This window comes from Nerophis lumbriciformis, linkage group LG25, assembly GCF_033978685.3.
Source record: "Nerophis lumbriciformis linkage group LG25, RoL_Nlum_v2.1, whole genome shotgun sequence".
Taxonomy (NCBI): Eukaryota; Metazoa; Chordata; class Actinopteri; order Syngnathiformes; family Syngnathidae; genus Nerophis; species Nerophis lumbriciformis.
The window spans coordinates 9350757-9373003 of record NC_084572.2 but is presented as its reverse complement, the minus strand read 5'-3'; the positions used below and the strand labels follow the sequence as shown (position 1 = coordinate 9373003).

At 39.4% G+C, this 22247-nt stretch overlaps 1 protein-coding gene across 3 annotated transcripts in view; it reads left to right on the top strand.

Moving 5' to 3' along the window:
• Window positions 1-17060, top strand: part of tmcc3 (transmembrane and coiled-coil domain family 3) — a 63204-nt gene extending 46144 nt beyond the window's left edge. For all 3 annotated transcript variants that reach the window (XM_061983651.1, XM_061983653.2, XM_061983654.1), the window contains 4 exons: window positions 13899-14063; window positions 15223-15989; window positions 16089-16224; window positions 16288-17060. In XM_061983651.1, coding sequence (XP_061839635.1) covers window positions 13899-14063; window positions 15223-15989; window positions 16089-16224; window positions 16288-16593 — 1374 coding nt within the window. In that variant the 3' untranslated portion in view covers window positions 16594-17060. The remainder of the gene's footprint in view (window positions 1-13898; window positions 14064-15222; window positions 15990-16088; window positions 16225-16287) is intronic.
• Window positions 17061-22247: the final 5187 nt, after the last annotated feature.

The window sequence follows — 22247 nt, the reverse complement described above, 5'->3', positions numbered from 1 at the left end:
TAGTCATCTTGATGAGCTCCTCCGGGGCTTCTTCATCTTCCAGTTTGCGTGAGGAACACTCAGGTGCTGGCTGTGTAGTTCTCTGTCAAGCTTGTACATGTTAACTTGTGGCCCCGGGTGGAATCTTTGCAGGCCTCCTCCTGCTGCAGCCTGGGGCTTATTATCAGGCTAATGTGTGCAACGGGAGGGAAGAGCAGCATCTCAAAATATTTGGAAATGGAATATTCCGCCAATCACTTCATTGCATTTTGGAAGCCGGAGGATCCGTCTGACATTTGAACACAATTCTGCTCATTAGTTGATGCGAGAGCGAGCTCTGCGATGTGTCCCAGCATGCATCTGCACTGGCAGCGTGTGTGCGATCTGTAGTGAGGGTCTGAGATTGTGTTCGGATTTTCTGGTTTTGCCACTTTGAAGTATCCCTTCTCACTACACGTGCGTCATTATAAACGTTCACTACGTTAAGTATTTACACGCCATTTGCTGTATTTTGGTTTGTTTCAACTTGCACATATGAGAGATGGACAAATGTTTTTAAATGTCAAGAGTATTTTATGCAGCAACAGCCATACTTGCCACCCCTCCCGGATTTTCCGGGAGACTCCCGAAATTCAGCGCTTCTCCCGAAAACCTCCCGGGACAAATTTTCTCCCGAAAATCTCCCAAAATTCAGGCAGAGCTGGAGGCCACGCCCCCTCCAGCTCCATGCGGACCTGAGTGACGTGTGGACAGCCTGTTCACACGTCCGCTTTCCCACAATATAACAGCGTGCCTGCCCAATCACATTATAACTGTAGAATGATGAAGAGCAAGTTCTTGGTTTCGTATGTGGGTTTATTGTTAGGCAGTTTCATTAACGTCCTCCCAGCGCGGTAACAACACACAACAGCAGCAGTCAGGTTTTTGTCTACCGTAAAGCAGTTCATCTGCCGTAAACAGCAATGTTTTGACACTTTTAAACAGGACAATACTGCCATCTACTGTACATGCATATGTGACCCACCCATAATGTGTCACATTTTTGTGTTGATTTATTTATTTTATTTTGTGGTTTGAATTCGTTTTTGGAGCTGTCATTACACATTTATCAGTATTCACATTGGTCAGTAGGGGGCAGTAGGGCGTTTCTTCCCAATTGAATGCTATCACCTGCAGACCGGAAGTGTCTTGTCATTCTGATGAGCGCGACCAGTCTGTGAACAATTGAAACGTCCTGTGTGCTTTTTCCTCCTGTATAACAGGTTAGTTTTGGTGAATCAACTCACTGAATAATATCCATGTGATCTTTATAAGTTTAAGTACACATTCTGATGGTGGAGCTTAACTCTAAAGTGTTTGTGAGTTGTAGTTTGTATTTGTGAATGAATCCAGTGCACAGCTGCAGTAATCAATACAAAAAGGCGACGTGAGTGCGCAATGTTTATATAGGAACTTCTGATCCTAATTCAGACTCCCAAATTAGAGCTCCCGTTTTCTTATTGATTTTATAATGTATATTTGTATAATGTGTGTGTTCTGAAATAGTGACAGAGAATAGAACAAGGATGGACAATTCAACCCTTAACTCAACAATGAGTAGATGAGTGTTATGTGTGTGTATAGGTGTAAATAAATGAACACTGAAATTCAAGTATTTCTTTTATTTATATATATATATATATATATATATATATATATATATATATATATATATATATATATATATATATATATATATATATATATATAATTAAAAAAAATATATATATATATATATAGCTAGAATTCACTGAAAGTCAAGTATTTCTTTTATATATATATATATATATATATATATATATATATATATATATATATATATATATATATATATATATATATATATCTTAACCACGCCCCCCGCACCAAATCGGAGGTCTCAAGGTTGGCAAGTATGGCAACAGCTGCAAATATTAATAGTAGTTTTGATCAGGCCTTCCTTGCTATGCTGCCCTCTGTTGGTTTGGAGCAAGGATGCGTCTGATTTATTTATGATTCCCCTCCCCCGTCATGAATTGATTAACGTGGACCCCGACTTAAACAAGTTGAAAAACGTATTGGGGTGTTACCATTTAGTGGTCAATTGTACGGAATATGTACTGTACTGTGCAATCTACTAATACAAGTCTCAATCAATCAATCAATGGGATTCACTCAATTTAGCATAGGAGCTGGGCAAATATTTTGACTCCGGGGCCACATTGAGAGAATTTTTTTTTCTAGGATTCCAAGGTGTATGTTTGTATAAATGATATATACACATTTAGCTGTACAGTATGTGTGTTTGGGTCCCTTTTTTTCAGGAACACCAAAAGTCACAATGTCCGATAGAGTTCCAAAGAAGTTATGACCATACTTGCCAACCCTCCCGGATTTTCCGGGAGACTCCCGAAATTCAGCGCCTCTCCCAAAAACCTCCCGGGACAAATTTTCTCCCGAAAATCTCCCGAAATTCAGGCGGACCTGGAGGCCACGCCCCCTCCAGCAATGTTGTTGTAATATATTGAGCTGGAGGCAATAACCAGGCGAGGTGATGAAGTACTTCTCTTTACTGTAGACTTCAGAACAGACTCACACACTTGACGTCAGGTGCGCAACACCACGTAAATCGTTGGCCAACCAAAAAGTAACCCCCAGTACGCTATAGCCAACATTAACCAGGAGATGGCAACAGACAAACATAGATCACTATTACATTCCTCCCCTTTTATAATTGTAGAAGTTACTCAAAAGAAATAAACAACCCAACCACAAAATGCAGCAGCTCAATTAAAAAACTGTACTTAAGCCACATTCTTTTTTTTTTTTTTTTTTAGTACTGAACTCTTAACCCTCATTTGTAAACAATAACATGCTTATTATACAAACAGTATTTGTACATCTTTAACACAGATTTCTATACTGTCTTCAGAGAGTCAGTTTTTTTGGTGGTACTCGAAACCTTTCTGGGTACCTGCGGATCACTGGTGGGGTTTTTGTTGTGGGTTATCTGGGTTCTGATGATGGCAACTCAGCAGCCCTTGAATCTGGTTCAATGATGAGACTAGTGTGTGTCTGACTCACTGATGGTCCTGATGATGGAACTGAAACAGCACTGTCCAGTTGTACTGATGGCACATTTTCTGCAACTGGTGGAGACTAGATAACTGGCAGTCTCTCCATGTTTTCTCGCCATGGTAACATGTGATCCACATGCACTGTGCGCTGTCTCTGTCCCTCTTGATATATATATATATATCAATCTATCTAAGTATTTCTTATATATATATATATATATATAAGAAAATACTTCACTTTCAGTGAATTCTAGCTATATATATATATTTCTTTTATTATATATATATATATATATATATATGTATATATATATATATATATATATATATATATATATATATATATATACACACAGTATATATATATATATATATATATATATGTATATATATATATGTATATATATGTATATATATATATATATATATATATATATATATATATATATATATATATATATATATATATATATATATGAAATACTTGACTTGGTGAATTCTAGCTGTAAATATACTCCTCCCCTCTTAGCCACGCCCCCCACCCCCCACCTCCCGAAATCGGAAGTCTCAAGGTTGGCAAGTATGGTTATGACAGACCACCTCATAAAAAAACTGAATGGAATTTTAGTTTTTTACTGAATGTGACACGCAAAATGTACATGAAAACAAAGAAAGTGGGATTTACAATATTAACTATGAACAATAAAACACTGAATATTAACAACATATGAACATATTTTACTTCTCAGACCAGCTCCTCCATAGACATATTTTACAATCAAGCAAAACACAACAAATATAATAAACAAACAAGTGTAATAAACACCTACAATATGATTTATTATCACTTTTATGCAGAACTTTGTTGTAAAAATCTGCTTCCGCATCTGTTTTCAGGCTGGCTGCTCTGAAAACAAGCCCCGCCCACTCTGCTTTGTTCCTGGTCTGAGCTGCTGTGACCTAGATTACCGTAATAACTCCTATAACACTCAAAAGTGCAGATTTCAACCATTGAAATACTTTCTATAGTTCAAGACTTACGGTCATTTAAAAACATCACTGCACATCATAATGGCAAATACACATTTGATGTTGAAGGTCTAAAAAAATGATGTAGAACGTCTGGCGGGGCAGGATTGAAAATCTTAATGGGCCGCATGTGGCCCGCGGGCCCTATTTTGCCTAGCTCTGTGTTAGATATTATTCATCCCACAATGGGGAAATGATGCTGTTGCAGTGCAGATTTAAAAAGTACACAAAAGGTAAGGTCAAAACAAGAGGAAACATTAAAAGACCTTGAAAGAGCACAGAGCTGATGCAACCAGCTGCCATTTCTACATACAGCTACAAAGTAAAACACCAAATATGTGCAGTAACACATATTGCACACATACAATTGCACCATGTATAGACGAACGACAAAACAACATACTTTTCTGTTTAGCATTAGCTTCTTCTAGAAACAATTGAATGACATTTTTTGAATACTACATTTTGTTAATCAAAATACTTCATTCGAATTTGGGTAATTTTAAAGACTTTTATTGTGCGGTAACTTATTCTATTAATTACGTAATAATGATATGCATTTATTTACATTAAGTTTTGGAATAAAATTTACAAAAATGCAGCTAAATTGTGTGACAATATGTACTAATATTTAATTGTTTTTAGATACCTTAAAGTAGACAATTACAAAAGCCAAAAGCAGTGAAGTTGTCACGTTGTGTAAATGGTAAATAAAAAGAGAATACAACAAATCCTTTTCAACTTATATTCAATTGAATAGACTACAAAGACAAGAGAAACTAAATTTTTTCTTTGCAAATAATCATTAACTTAGAATTTAATGGCAGCAACACATTGCAAAAAAGTGGTCACAGGGACATTTTTACCACTTACATGGCCTTTCCTTTTAACAACACTCAGTAAACGTTTGGGAACTGAGTAGACACATTTTTGAAGTGGAATTCTTTCCCATTCTTGCTTGATGTACAGCTTAAGTTGTTCAACAGTCCGGGGGTCTCCGTTGTGGTATTTTAGGCTTCATAATGCGCCACACATTTTCAATGGGAGACAGGTCTGGACTACAGGCAGGCCAGTCTAGTACCTATGAAGCCACGTTGATGTAACACGTGACTTGGCATTGTCTTGCTGACATAAGCAGGGGCGTCCAAGATAACGTTGCTTGGATGGCAACATATGTTGCTCCAAAACCTGTATGTACCTTTCAGCATTAATGGTGCCTTCACAGATGTGTAAGTTACCCATGTCTTGGGCATTAATACACCCCCATACCATCACACATGCTGACTTTTACACTTTGCTCCTATAACAGTCTTGATGGTTCTTTTCCTCTTTGTTCCAGAGTACACTGCGTCCACAGTTTCCATAAAACAATCTGAAATGTGGACTTATCAGACCAGAGAGCACTTTTCCACTTTGTATCAGTCCATCTTAGATGAGCTCGGGCCCAACGAAGCCGGCGGCATTTCTGGGTGTTGTTTATAAATGACTTTCGCTTTGCGTGGTAGAGTTTTAACTTGCACTTACAGATGTAGCGACAAGATGTAGTTCCTGACGGTGGTTTTCTGAAGCGTTCCTGAGCCCATGTGGTGATATACATGCAGTACCGCCTGAGGGATCGAAGGTCACAGGCATTCTCCAGATTCTTTGAACCTTTTGATGATATTACAGACCTTTTAGATGGTGAAATCCCTAAATTCCTTGCAATAGCTGGTTGAGAAATGTTGTTCTTAAACAATTTGCTCAGGCATTTGTTGACAAAGTGGTGACCCTCGCCCCATCCTTGTTTGTGAATGACTGAGCATTTCATGGAAGCTGCTTTTATACCCAATCATGGTACCCACCTGTTCCCAATTAGCCTGTTCACCTGTGGGATGTTCCAAATAAGTGTTTGATGAGCATTCCTCAACTTCCTCAGTCTTTTTTGCCACTTGTGCCAGCTTTTTTAAAACATGTTGCAGGATTCAAATTCCAAATGAGCTAATATTTGCAAAAAATAAGAAAGTTTCTCAGTGTGAACATGAAATATCTTGTCTTTGCAGTCTATTCAATTGAATATAAGTTGAAAAGGATTTGTTGTATTCTCTTTTTATTTATCATTTACACAACGTGACAACTTCGCTGCTTTTGGGGTTTGTATTTGAAAAATAGTGTTCATTTTAAAATGAACAATCATTAATATGCTGTTATATTACAATTTTTATTTTTTATTTGATTACCGTATTTTCCGCACCATAAGCCGCCCTGGGTTATAAGCCGCGCCTTCAATGAACGGCATATTTCAAAACTTTGTCCACCTATAAGCCGCCCCGTGTTATAAGCCGCATCTAACTGCGCTAAAGGAATGTCAAAAAAACAGTCAGATAGGTCAGTCAAACTTTAATAATATATTAAAAACCAGCGTGATGTGGGCGCGCATGGAGTCGTATATCAACATGGACGGAGCTGCGTGAAAAAAGCCACCCGGCCTCTTCGCGTAAACTTACCTTAACCACTCGCTCATCTTTTCTTCATCCATCCATCCCTTCGAGTTAGCTTTTATGATGACGCCGGCTGGAAAGGTCTCTTTTGGCAAGGTCTTCCTTTTGAATATCACCACGGGTGGAAGTTTCTGGCCATTAGCATGGCAAGCTAGAACCACAGTGAAGGATGACTTCTCATTCCCTGTGGTGCGAATATTCACCGTACGTGCTCCCGTTGTATCCACAGTGCGGTTCACAGGAATATCAAAAGTCAGTGGAACCTCGTCCATGTTGATAATGTTCTCTGGCCGGATCTTTTTTTCAGCTATCTTGTTTTTACAATACGCACGGAAAGTAGCCAGCTTTTCTTGAAAGTCTTTAGGCAGTTGCTGTGAAATAGTAGTCCGTGTGCGGATGGAGAGATTGCGTCTTTTCATGAACCGGAAACCTGTCGCTTAGTAGGAGCCATTTTGTGGTCTTTACAGATGTAAACACACAAAGGAAATGAAACGTAATATCCGCGCGCTTCTTCTTCTTCTACGGGGGCGGGTGGTTGCTTACAGTAGAAGAAGAAGCGCTTCCTCTTCTATGGGGGCGGGTGCTTACCTTGGCGGTTGCTTGCGTAGAAGAAGAAGCACTTCCTCTTCTACGGGGAAAAAAGATGGCGGCTGTTTACCGTAGTTGCGAGACCGAAACTTTATGAAAATGAATCTTAATATTAATCCATATATAAAGCGCACCGGTTTATAAGCCGCACTGTCAGCTTTTGAGTAAATTTGTGGTTTTTAGGTGCGGCTAATAGTGCGGAAAATACGGTATACTTTACTTATTATTCTATTAATTATGAATTAGGTCAAATACTTATAATCCATTATTACATAGGAAGTCACATATGTGTGAAAGCTGCTTTATTTGATGCTGCAACAGACATTTGATAGCTTAAAGTGTGTGTGTGTGTGTGTGTGTGTGTGTGTGTGTGTGTGTGTGTGTGTGTGTGTGTGTGGTGGGGTGTTTAAAGCTCCTTATAAGGCATGTGTCATGTTACACACAAACACAGAGGATGTTTGGGAACAAAATGTGGTGCTTGACTGATGGCATGACCATTTTCATTTATCTGTTGTCAAGGCAACCGGCGCAACGTGTCTTCTCGTCACACTTGACACCCCGCGCGAGCACGTGACGCTCAAACTCCCATTTGTTTATGGTGCAGCGTGACACGTCGTAGGACAGGTGCGCAGGTTCATGGCCAGCGGCCTCGTCTGTGATGCTGGATGAGCCAGTTTTTACGCGGGCTTAGTGAGCGTGGCGTGCGTGCGTGTATTTGCACACATTAGCTGAGTCAGCACCAGTGTTGCACCGTGTCAAGCAGCAGCAGCTTTTATCTCCAAAAAGGCCTCGGCGTGATGGTTAAATCTGACAAAATGTCAGCCAGGGAACAGAATGCAAATGGGAAAATTACAATTTGGACCTGGTCACGTGACCGCGCGGCTCACACACTCGTTCTGCTTCGTGCTTTCCTCCCAGATGGAATTGTTGATAGAGTTAGATAAGAACGTGAAGTACGTACTCCAGGATTAGTGCTGCGCCGTACTTATTGTTAGGGATGCGCCACGGGCAAAAGTACTGGGACGGGCATTGATAGAGAATCACTAATTTCCCCCAAAATATGTCAGTTTTGCACTTAAACACTGTCAGGTTCAAACACTGATGACATTTATTAAACAAGACAAGAAGCAAGGAATTAAACAGAGACAGAATTAAATTTGGCTCAATGTAGGAGAGACGTCTGGGCTGTATGGGGCGGTATGGCGTAGTGGGTAGAGCGGCCATGAGAAAATGGTAAATGGGTTATACTTGTATAGAGCTTTTCTACCTTCCAGGTACTCAAAGCTCTTTGACACTATTTCCACATTCACCCATTCACACACATGGGTGAATGTGTGTGATAGGGATGTCCCGATTCAGGTTTTTGCACTTCCGATCCGATACCGATATTGTTTTTGCATTTCCGATCCAATACCGATACTGACCGATACCGATACTGACCGATACTGGCCTATCCGAGCATGTATTAAAGTTTAAAGTTATTTAGCCTACTTAGTTGTCAGAATCATGTTGAAAAGGGTTTTAGTACTCTTGATAACAACTAGCCAGCTGAATTAGGGGAGTTTGAATAATACACAATGGTTGGTAACAAGAAACTGACCTGTTTATTCAAGGATAAACACAAAATAGACAAAATTATACATGACAAACAGAAATGGCATCATTGAACTAGGGCTGGGCGATATGGCCTTTTTTTAATATTGCGATATTTTAAGGCCATATTGCGATACACGATATATATCTCGATATTTTGCCTTAGCCTTGAATGAACACTTGATGCATATAATCACAGCAGTATGATGATTCTATGTGTTTTGATTGATTGATTGAGACTTTTATTAGTAGGTTGCACAGTGAAGTACATATTCCGTACAATTGACCACTAAATGGTAACACCCCAATAAGTTTTTCAACTTGTTTAAGTCGGGGTCCACTTAAATTGATTCATGATACAGATATATACTATCAGATATATACTATCATCATAGTATAGTCATCACACAAGATAATCACATTGAATTATTTACATTATTTATAATCCAGGGTGTGGAGGGGGGCGCCGGATGTAAGTGTCAAAAAGACAGCCAAAAGAGTTTGATATGAGAATAAATGTAAAGTTAAAATATAGGGTAGAAATGCACCCATTTGCAGGAAATGTAGTCTTGATTTTCAAAATGTTCTTTCAAGGCTTGCATGTCTACATTAAAACATTCTTCTTCATACTGCATTAATATATGCTACTTTTAAACTTTCATGCAGAGAAGGAAATCACAACTAAATAAATCACTAATATTTTCATACGGTGTTGATGTGGAAATTTTTGCCTCGGCATTTTGATGGTGTGGACGTGTGGCACCGAATGGAGATAAGCGTCTCGACAGACGTCACAATATTTGTCGTGTCCGTGTGTCGAAAATTGTTATGCGCTTATTTTTTTATTTGATTTTGTGCGTGGCGTAGATTTGCTATGCGCAGAGGACGCTTAAACAGTGCGCAATTGCACAGGCGAGCACCTTAGAGGGAGCGTTGCTCGCACGGCTGCGCTAGCATCACAGCTCACGTTAGCCATGCTGCTACCTCTCTGCTCGGGGAGGATGTATACGTATGTGACGTATGAGGTGACAGTAGGTGACGTATTTCGTGACAGTATGTGACGTGTGTAAGAAGGTGCACTTGCTGTCTGTGAGAGGGAGACACAGGAAAGAGTGAGAAGAGCCTGTCGTGTAATGCCAGCAGCTAAAAGCAACTGCGTGAGAATCCACAGACGTGTAAATGTGTTGAAGGTGTGCTGGAAAATGCGGAACGGAAATTACGGAGCAGCAGAAAAGTGGAATGTATTATTTAAATCGGTGCGTTGGAAAACACGGACCGGAGTTTTTTTTAAACTGGATCTGAATCGGCATTTTCCCATGCCTTGCCGATGCGCAATTTTTGGCAAATATCGGCAGCCGATCCGATCCAAATATCGGATCGGGACATCCCTAGTGTGTGAAGGCCCTAACCACCACCCATCAGGAGCAAGGGTGAAGTGTCTCGCCCAAGGACACAACGGACGTGATGAGGTTGGTAGAAGGTGGGGATCGAACCAGGAACCCTCAGGTTGCTGGCACGGCCACTCACTCAACCACGCCACGCCGTCCCCTATTTATATATATATATATATATATATATATATATATATATATATATTAAAAATAAATTAATTTAATAAAAAATACTTGGTATCATTACAGTGGATGTCAGGTGTAGATCCATCCATGGCGTTTGTTTACATCAGGGGTCCCCAATCTACGGCGCGCGGGCCGGATCCGTCCCCCCAGCATCCAAAATCCGGCCCACGGGAAGTCGCAAGTTAAAAAAAATGTATTTATTTATTTATTTATTTATTTTTTTAAATCTTTTCTTTCTAATCCATTTTCTACCGCTTGTTACTCTTGGTGTCTCCTAGCCGCTCAGGCAAATCATATTGTCTAAAAATGCATTTTCCCATCGATAACGTGACAATGTTAAATGTCAAAACGGATTAAAAAGACTGTGTGTGTATATATATATATATATATATATATATATATATATATATATATATATATATATATATATATATATATATATATATATATATATATATATATATATATATATATATATAATGTATACTCACACAGCCTGGCCCCCGGCCAAATTTTTTTAACCCAATGCGTCCCACGAGTCAAAAAGTTTGGGGACCCCTGGATTACATTGTGAGGCCGGTGAGCTATTGTATCCTCCTACGGTGTGTAGTGAAGCATGTTTAGCTATTCCTCGTCCTCCAGTGATAATGATACTTGTAAGAAACTTACTTTATTTGTTGCCATGGAGTGCGGATGGATGTTAGCTGCTAGCTCGCTAGCCATGTCTTAAAGCAAGGGTAGGGAAGCCAGTGACGTGCGGTGAGGTTGATGGCTGGTGAGGCACTGACTTCATCACAGTCAGATTTACAAACATATGAACCCTAAAGAGTATCTTATTCACCATTTGATTGGCAGCAGTTAACGGGTTATGTTTAAAAGCTCATACCAGCATTCTTCCCTGCTTGGCACTCAGCATCAAGGATTGGAATTGGGGGTTAAATCACCAAAAATGATTCCCGGGCGCGGCGCCGCTGCTGCCCACTGCTCCCCTCACCTCCCAGGGGGTGATCAAGGGGATGGGTCAAATGCAGAGGACAAATTTCATTACACCTAGTGTGTGTGTGACAATCATTGCTACTTTAACTTAACTTTAACTTTACACATACAAACTGTAGCACACAAAAAAGCACATTTAATAAAAAAACGTTATTATGGTCTTACCTTTACTTAGAAATAAAGTCCATTCGCCGCAACTAAAGCCCTCACTTAAACTTTCCACATGCAAGATTGAATCTATTTAAAAAAGTGTAACCGAGGGTTTATAAATGTCGCCTATACTGTATGAAACTACAAAATAACAAACACGGAGGCTCCAGTTTACACGAGGACCACTTTATTTACCTTCTTTCAAAAACTTCCGCTCCACTCCGTGTCATCACTTCCGTTCTTAGCGCCTTCAAAATAAGAGTTCAAGGCATATACTGTATAACAGTGCATAACAGGAACTTAACATCACAAAGAGAAAAGCCCATGAAAATAGGTTACAAAAGTTATTTAATAAGAAGCCAAAAAGTGCAAAAACAATAATGTTCGTGTTGGAGGAGTTGTGAATTAGATACACCTGCAGTCTGCAGGTGTACCTAATGTTGTGGCCCTGCAGTCATTCACAACTCCTCCAACACGAACATTATTGTTTTTGCACTTTTTGGATTCTTATGAAATAACTTTTTTAAATAGATTCAATCTTGCACGTGGAAAGTTTAAGTGTGGGCTTTAGTTGATATAACAATTCTACGGCGGGGGTGCAGGAGGCGGGATTACTGGAGCCTCAGCCAGTGCGTCTTTTGCAGCCGTTTTATGATCGCTCAGCACAAGAAATACGTTACACACATACAGTTGTTGACAAAATACACTGTACATTATATACCTCAGCTAACTAAACTATGGAAATGTATAATATAATTCATATAGCAATACGGTCTCACTGCACAGCAGGCCAGCAGTTAGCCGAGTCATTGCGCAATCCATGTTGAGGCACTGAGTGACGTGCCTCAACTGGCTGCTGTTCACCGCACCGTCTCTTCTCAGTATTTGAACGGCAAATGTGAAAATTCAGCGATTTTGAATAAAAATAATCTAAAACTGGTGAAGTTAAATGGAAAATAACTTTATAGTATAATCACTGGATACATATAACATTTTAATTAATTGTTTTTCTTTTTACATTTTTTTTCTTTCCATGATGGCAGATGAGGCCCTGCCTCACCTGCCTCTAGTGACTGCACGTCACTGAGGGAACCTATGGCTCTCGAGCCAGATGTGGCTCTTTTGATGACTGCATCTGGCTCTCAGATAAATCTTAGCTGGCATTGCTTAACACGATAAGTAATGAATAATTCCGCTGCTAATCACAGTGTTAAAAACGACGTTCAAAATATAAAACATTCTCATGCATTTTAATCCATCCATCCGTTTTCTACCGCACCTGTTCAAGAAGTCGCATTAATGGTAACAAGTATTTTATTTAGTATTGGTTAGCTTCAGAATAACAATGTTATTAAAAAGAAAAAGAGACTTATTATACTCTAAAAATGTTGGTCTTACTTAAAAATGCACGCATTTAGTTGTATTCAGTGTTAAAAAATATTATATGGCTCTCACGGAAATTAATTTTAACATATTTGGCTTTCATGGCTCTCTCAGCCAAAAAGGTTCCCGACCCCTGTCTTAAAGCAGCTCTTCCTGAGGGTGTTTCAGTGTTATAACTTCACCTTTATCTTTACTTTTTACACCAAAATGCGTCCATTCTCCCTTTTCTGTCTACACACTGTGTCTGCTTGTAAGTACTCTGTGTGTGTGTGCGCTGCCCAATATGCTCCTCTGCTCGTAAAACCAGCAATGTCACCACGTGACGGCGCGCCATCATGCCCGTACTTTTTGGAGGTGGTATAGTACCGAGTATGATGAATTAGTATTGTTGTACTATACTACTACCAGTATGCTGTACAACCCTAGTCGGAATACATAAAAATCCTGATTTGATATGAATAAATTTTTTTGTGTACCCCTAGTGAGGAATAATACTTTCAAATTGATATTGGAATGATGAATTATTGATGACATCAGCTGCTTGTTTAACGTCTCTCATGTAAGTGTTTGGAGTTTAAAAGGCTTTGAGGAGACAAAATGGATAAACCTTCCATTACACCTTGGTTATGTTAACTTGCGTGTACGTGCTTTGAATTGAAATGGTGCTTCTGAAAGTGAACGCCTAATTTACTCAAACGACTTTTTCTTTCTGTCCTTTCAAATGTTTTTCTCCTCCCCCCCCCCCCCGTCTGTGATTAATGAGGCGAGCAGCAGCCTTGTTGGACTGAATGTGTTGCTAGCGCAGCAGCATGGAGATGCAAACTTTCAATTTGCAGCACATTGCGCTAGAGGTGAAGTCTTGCTCTATTTTAAAAGCTTCATCCTGTACATTACACACTTTGCCACTAAAACTTAAGTCCTTAAAATTCAGTCAGCTTACAGCTATTAGCTGTTTTTGTTGTTGTTGTTGTTGTTGTTGTTTTCACATGAAAATGAATGCTGATTTTTTTTCAATATTTGCATATTTCAAGGCGGAGCGTAGCAGCTGCGATGTCCTCAGCATCCCCGTATTCATGCGGCGTGGCGGGTCGGAGTCCAACCTGGATGTGGTGGACAGCATTGGACACATCGGCGTGGGTCTGGACTTCAGCAAGGGGGCGCTGGGCATCGACAGTCTGCAGCAGAAGATCCTCAAGGTGTGGAAAACTTTTATTGTGTTTGTACTGTCGTGCACAGGCCTTTAACAGGGGGTCCCAAAATACATTTTGCTTCATTAGACTTTATCTTTATGTGTATGTGTGTGTGTGTATATATATATATATATATATATATATATATATATATATATCAATCTTATTTTAGTATCACACTATTGTATACTTTATCAAGTCTATCATCACTATAATTCCTTAGCAACACCAGCACGGCTACATAAGCTACATGCTAATATTACACACGTTAGCATCATGCTAGGTTAGCATGTTTGCTAAAGAAAACCAACATGAACAGACTTATTGAGACGTGTAGCCAAGCCTTTTTTGAAGGGGTGAAAAATAGAGCTACATGCTAACATCTTATTTTAGTATCACACTATTGTATACTTTATCAAGTCTATCATCACTATAATTCATTAGCAACACTAGCATGGCGACGTAAGCTACATGCTAATATTACACACGTTAGCATCCATGCTAGGGTAGCATGTTTGCTAAAGAAAACCAACATGATCTGACTTATAAAGATGTGTAGCCAAGCCTTTTTTGAAAGGGTGAAAAATAGAGTGCAGTACTTAGTGGCAACCAGCAGAGGCGCTGTTGATTCAGCCTTAACTTGTTTGAAACTACTTTGAAACCTCTTAAGGTCCAAGCTGTTTGTTTAAATGCTTTTTTTATTTGTCTTTGCTATTTGGGCTTATTGGACCCTAATTAGAATAAAAACTACGAATCATCTTTTGATATGATGTACTTAGTCCATAAGTACACAAACGTGTACTTCATGTTTAGTGACATGCTAATTTTTATTTTTACACTTTTTTTCCAAATTCCATTGTATGTTATACTCTTCTGACACCACCAGATGGCAGTATAAGTGTCCACATAAGTGGCCATAAGACCCCAATTCAGTAGTGTACACAATTTTGGAAATAAGAGCTAAAAGGTGCTGTCCACGCATGTGTCCACTAAGCCTTGGAGGAATTATTTTAAGGATATTTTAACTGATACCATTTTGGCAGATATATAACAATAATAATTATAAGTGTATTATTAATTTATTAGCTTTTCCCAGGATTGTATCGTGTAGAGTCGGTGCCCTCGGATCCTCGTCGTCATGGAAACGTTCCTTGTTGTCTTCCAGGTGACGGAGCAGATCAAGGTGGAGCAGACAGCGCGTGACGAGAACGTGGCGGAGTACCTGAAGCTGGTGAACAACGCCGACAAGCAGCAGGTGGCGCGCATACGTCAGGTGTTTGAGAAGAAGAACCAGAAGTCGGCCCACTCCATCGCCCGGCTGCAGAGGAAGCTGGAGCAGTACCACCGCCGCGTGAAAGACGGCGAGGGCAAGCACCACAAGGATGGCGGCAAGGAGTCCGGGAGTCACAGCAAGGAGGGCAGCTTGCGGGACGTCAGCTCCTCGGGGCGACACCCGGCTTTGGACAAAGTCAAGACCATCGGGCCGGGCGTCTCGCTCTCGCCGCCGTTCTTCTTCAACAAGTCCCGGGGCTTCGCCAACCTCATCCGGAACAAGTACGGCAGCGCCGACAACATCGCTCACCTCAAGAGCATGGACTCTGGTTCCGGGCTGCAGGCGGATGGCACGGCCAGGGGGTTGAGCGGCAGCGCCAACACCGTAGCCAAGACCAGCAAGTACCACAGCGACGACGAGTGCTCCACCGGCACCTCGGCCTCCGCCGACTCCAACGGCAACCCCGCCGGGGGCTCGGCGGTCGGCTCGGGGGGCGCGGCCCACTCGGACGCCAACGGGCAGCTGGCGGAGGTCCTGGAGATGGTGCGGGAGATCCGGGAGGCTCAGGCGCAGCTGGCGGAGGACATCGAGACTCTCAACACGCAGTTCAAACGAGACTACGGGTACTTCTCTCAGGTGATGCAGGAGGAGAGATACAGGTGAGCGTTGCCCTGGCAACCAGAGGCGGACGACATCGGCATCAACAACACCCGGCATCAACAACACCCAGCATCTGACGTGTCTCCCGTGCGTGGCAGGTATGAGCGACTGGAGGACCAGCTCAACGACCTGACCGAGCTGCACCAGCATGAGACCAGCAACCTGAAGCAGGATCTGGCCAGCATCGAGGAGAAGGTGGCCTACCAGGCCTACGAGCGGACCAGGGACATCCAGGTAACACCCCAAACACACCCGGCGTCCACCACCGCCGCCATCATGTGTGTGTGTTGTGTTCAGGAGGTCCTGGAGACCTGTCAGACCCGCGTGTCCAAGCTGGAGCTCCAGCAGCAGCAGCAGCAGCAAACGGTCCAGCTGGAGAACGCCGACGCCAAGGTCCTCCTGGGGAAGTCCATCAACATCATGCTGGCCATCGCCACCGTCATCCTGGTGTGCGTGTCCACGGCGGCCAAGTTCGCCGCCCCGCTGCTGCGTAGCCGCCTCCACCTGGCGCTCACCTGCGTGGGCGTGTCCTTGCTGGCGCTGCTGTGGAAGAACTGGGAACACTTGCAGTGCGCCCTGGAGCGACTGCTGCTCCCGCACTGAGGCCGCCGCTCGGGTTTTACACGTAGCCTTGCGTCTTGAGAGACAAGAAATGGAGCCGGCCACCACGCTGCCTTCAGGGTGCATGGGAAAAGACAAACCCCACCAGCTGTCTTTTTTTCCACGTCATGTTTTTATTCTATTTTATTTTGGAGGGATTATTTCCTGTCCCACAGGGTTGTAACACTGTGAGGCTTGAACTCGTGACCACCAGAAGGTTTGACGTGTCGTTTTTATGTGTTCCCGCTCTTTTCCACAGAATTATTTGGACATTTGGGGAAATGAGACATAATCTGACCATCTCTATGATATACTGCGATTTGTCTCGCTCCCGTTATAAGGACTGTATGTGTAAATCGCACAGCGAGTCACATAGTGGTTAGTCGGGGTCCATTCACGTCTGGACTATTCATTTGTATTCTAAATCGATCAATGATTTAAAAAAATAAATTTAATAAAAATTAAAAATATTTTTGTAAAATTTTTTCCCTTTATTTTAATTTTTTTTTTAAGTAGAATAAATTTTTAGGAGGACATTTTAGGCCAGGGGTGCCCATTACATCGATTGCGAGCCACCGGTCGATGGCGGAGGGTGTCAGTCGATTGACAGCCAGGCATTAAAAAAATAGACCTAAAAATTCCATCCATCCATCCATTTTCTACCGCTTGTCCCTTTAGAGATCATAAATCTTCTCTATGACGTCACTTTCGTCACTTGATTGACATCCAAGGCACCCGAGTGAGCTTAGTGTGAAGGAAAAAAAGACCGTCAGGACGGCGAGAAACACTTTTTAGTTCAACAGTACCTCCCGTCAAAAGCCTAAAGACTGACCGCACAGTTCCTGTCTTCACAATAAAAGCGCTGCTTCATCCCGCCTGCGCTAACAAAATAAGACCTAAAAATGAGCGATCATAAATCTTCACTACGACGTCACTTTCGTCACTTGATTGACATTCACGGCACCCGAGGGTCTTGTGAGACGACGCTGGCTGCTGCCAGATCATTATTAAGAAAACAAAAATGACAGAGAGGAAAGCGAGAAACACTTTTTATTTCAACAGACCTGCCGCACAGTTCCTGTCTTCACAATAAAAGCGCTGCTTCATCCTGCCTGCGCTAACAAAATAAGAGTCTCATAAAGCTAGAAAGCTCCGGAGTTGTAAAGTGTATAAAAAGGAGTATGGAAGCTGGACAAATAAGATGGCAAAAAGCAAGCACTTTCATGTGGTATTAGACAGAAAGGAGGACTTTTTTTTGTCCTCCATTTGAAAATGTGGATGTTATCATCACTACTGTCTGATTCCAATCAATGCAAGTCATCACAATCATACCAACTTATATTCTTGTCTTCATGAAAGAAAGGAATTTATATGTATTGTATTATCATTAAACACCTTTAACTTGTTCACAAAAACGTATCTTTTATAAATAAATCAATACATATAAATGATATATATATGAATGAGGTAGATCAGGGCACCCCTGATTTAAGCCAAATCCATGCCACCAAAAGGAACTTTTCTAACCTGTAACCAGTTTTGAAAAAGTTTCATGATAAATATTATACCACATAATACATTGTGAAAATCGGTATAAAACAAAAAATCTTGTTAATTGACTCGATTCTGAATTGAATCGTCTCACCAGGAATCGGATCGACTTTGTAGGGGCCCAAAGATTCACCCCCCTAGTGTGAATCTCTCCAATTTTTGTACCGAGTTTGCAAAACTGATATTATTAGCACGTTGAAGTTAGTCATATTATGACCTTATGACATACTTGCCAACCTTGAGACCTCCGATTTCGGGAGGTGGGGGGTGGGGACGTGGTCGGGGGTGGGGCGGGGCGTGATTGGGGGCGTGGTTAAGAGGGGAGGAGTATATTGACAGCTAGAATTCACCAAGTCAAGTATTTCATACATATATATATATATATAGATATCTACATCCTGAAAATATGCAAACAAAACTGTTTAGATAATTGATACTTCAAAATTGCATAAATAAATATTAAGGAATATAACATAACTTGGCTTCTGAGAGTTTCAAAATGTATTGAATAAAATGCTAAAGTTGTTGATAAACAAGCAATTATTTTAATAACTAAATATGGTGATTTTAAATGAATTATGATGATTTAAAATCAATTATTTCAAATATGTTTATTTTAATGTATAATTCTATGGCTGGATGTAATAAGGAGTCAGGAAAAAATACAAATAAAAATACAATTAATTTTGATGTTTTTAGCAAAATATAGTAAAAATGTATTTATTTTTTTAAATTAATAAATATATTTATTTTTAGGTAAAATAAACATAATAATACAATTTATCTCTAGTCTGGATGATTTAGTTCTTGTCACCCTGTTGTCCTCCCGTCATGAAAAAAGGCTGTCCTCAGTCAGGTCCGCATGGAGTTGGAGGGGGCGTGGCTTCCAGCTCCGGCTGAAAATCGGGAGATTTTCGGGATAATATTTGTCCCGGGAGGTTTTCGGCAGAGGCGCTGAATTTCGGGAGTCTCCCGGAAAATTCGGGAGGGTTGGCAAGTATGCCTTATGAGCGCTGTGAATACCAATATTTTCTCCCTGGCAAAAAAAAAAAAAACATCTGGAATTTTGAAATATTCTTGTTTATTGCCAGTGTCCGGAGAAATTAGCTGCTTTATGATAAAAAAAAAAAAATGCAAATCCGTTAGTAATGGACGGATTTTGATGACATTTTGAGAACATGTCCGGAGATCGGTCCTGAAATCGGTCAAAAATACATAAACAAACAACCAGCCATGCATTTTTAAGTTAATCGAGATTCATACCGTATTTGTTTTGGTTTGTTTCCTGGTATGTAAAATAATGCTAACAATAATCATAATATAGCAACCTTTTTGTTTTTTTAACCCGCGATGGGTATTTTGTTTGAGGAAACCTTTAGCGTTAATTGCGCATGCGTGCTCAAGCTCAGTCGACCAATTTTAGAGGTAGCACGTTTTCTCAAAACAATGACAACAACCGTTCAAATACTCCTTTTACATGACAGTAAATGTATCCCACCATGTTTCTTTCACTCTAGTCCGTTGTGTTCCCAACCATAAAGAGTGGACGGTTAGAGTTGCTCACTTCAACTTTATTAACAACTTCCGTTGCAGTAACAATACAAGCCCGCATACTTCCTGTACAGTGTGTCTCCTTCTAAACGTTCCCCCCCTCCAACATGTATTAATATGCTGGAGTAGTAACGTAACAATCACAGTGTAACACTTGTGTGCTAATTTGACACGTTTGCGGTGTTTTTGTGAAATGTTTCACGTTCTGCGGGTAGAATTAGTGTGTTTTTAAGTCCACCAAGTATAAGAGGATCTGAGAAAGAGAAACGTGGTCCTGACTTGACTGCCTTTTGGGGGGATTTGTTCCAAACCTTAGATGCGGTGCTGCGTTCAAGTCCAGTGGGAATAACCGTTGAGAGCATTCCAAATGATTCCTCCAAGCCATCTTTGCACGCTTGACTTAAATAAGGTCTTTTAGGTGACTCACAGGATGAAGATCTGTGTTAAATGTTCCTTTTAGTAGCATTGACAGCTTAAGTGGCCTCTTTTTACCCCATGTTTCCTGAACGCAACATGGATGTAGCTCTAAACATGCGTCACTCTGACGACTGACGCCTTTTTGCAATGCAGCTTCTTCTCTTGTTTTTGTCCCTTCCAAAAGCCAAATACGACACTTTCGCCGTCTTCTAAGTGACAATAACATTACGTCGCAAGTCTTGCTGTTTTAAATGAGAATTATTATATATTTTTTAAATAATCTGCTTGTATCATCAGGAATTTCAATGAAATGAAGTGAGAGCACTTTCACTTTCACTTTCACTTCCACTATCTCATCTTAGACTTCTCAGTGAATGACCATTGGGAGAAAAAAACCCGTTGTTGTGCATCATCCATCTTTTATTTATTTGGCTGACCTCACATTTATTATTTACTCCGTGTTCTTTAGCTTTCTCTTTAAAGGGCCACATAACGGAAATGTAGGTGCACGACTGCCTCCTGGTGGCCAGAAGAATAAACTGTTCGTCCTGAAAAAGTACAATTACTCAAATATTGCAGTGGTTAATTGCAGCCAGAACCGGAAGTAATTAAGGAATGAAAATGCAAAAAGAAAAAAATAGCAGCAAGGGACAAACTATTTGTTGATAGTGTCATCAAAACACAAACAAGCTGTGCATCTATGGAGGGCTAAATGGGACAAAATTAGATAATTTCATTTTTAAATACTTATGTCATCATTCAATTAAATCCCTACATTAAAACAATCATGAAATAATTAAATATTTTATGTAAATCTGAAATGATCTAATTAAAAATAACGAAATCTATAATTAAATCGTGAAATAACAAATCATGTTATAATTAAATAAAAAAATTATCTTGTGAAATAGATCATGTGATATTTATTTACATAATTAAAACGTCAAATAATCAAATCATGAAATAACTAGTGACATTATTAAATCGTAAAATATTAAATCAATAATTGATTAAATCTTGAAATAATTATTTAATTGTGAAACAATTAAATAAATCATGTAGTATAGAAATCAATAATTGAATGGTGAAATGAATTAATAATAAAAGCTCGTGAAATAAATATTAAAATAATGAAATCGTGTAATTGTGCAATAATGAACTCAATAGGTGAATCGGAAAATATTTAATGAAATCAATAAACGATGAAAGCAACAATTTGGTCGTGAAATAATTACAAAAATAATGAAATCATTAATTAATTAAATCTGGAAATAATTATTTACATCATGTAATAATGAAATCAATGACTGAATCTTAAAATAATTACATAAATCGTTGGATAATGAAAGATCGTAAAAAAAATGTTTAATCATGAAATAAATAATTAAATCGTAAAATAATTACATTGTGCAATAACTAAATGCATCAATAAATCTTGAAGGATATAAATAGATAAATAGTAACATAAATAATTATATCATGAAACATTTGTTATAATCATGAAATAAAGAAATAAATATTTAATTAAATAGAAATCAATAATTTAATAATGAAATAGATAGATAATAAAAGCAATAATTAGATCGTGAAATAATTATTAAAACCATGAAATAATGAAGTAATGAAATCAAATGATGAAAGTAATAATAAATTTGGTCGTGAAATAATTATTAAAATAATTAAATCAGGAAATAATTGTTTAAATAATGTAATATTGAAATCAATAACTGAATCGTAAAATAGTTCAATAAATTGTTGGATAATGAAAGATCGTAAAATAAAACTTTCAACTATGAAATAAATAATTAAATCGTAAAATAATTACATTGTGTAATAATTAAATCTATCAATAAATCTTGAAGTATATAAATAGATAAATAGTAACATAAATAAATAATTATATCATTAAACATTTGTTATAATCATGAAATAAGGAAATCAATATTTAATTAAATAGAAATCAATAATTGAAGAATGAAGTAGATAGATAATATCAATCAATCAATGTCAATCAATGTTTATTTATATAGCCCTAAATCACAAGTGTCTCAAAGGGCTGCACAAGCCACAACGACATCCTCGGTACAGAGCCCACATAAGGGCAAGGAAAAACTCACCCCAGTGGGACGTTGATGTGA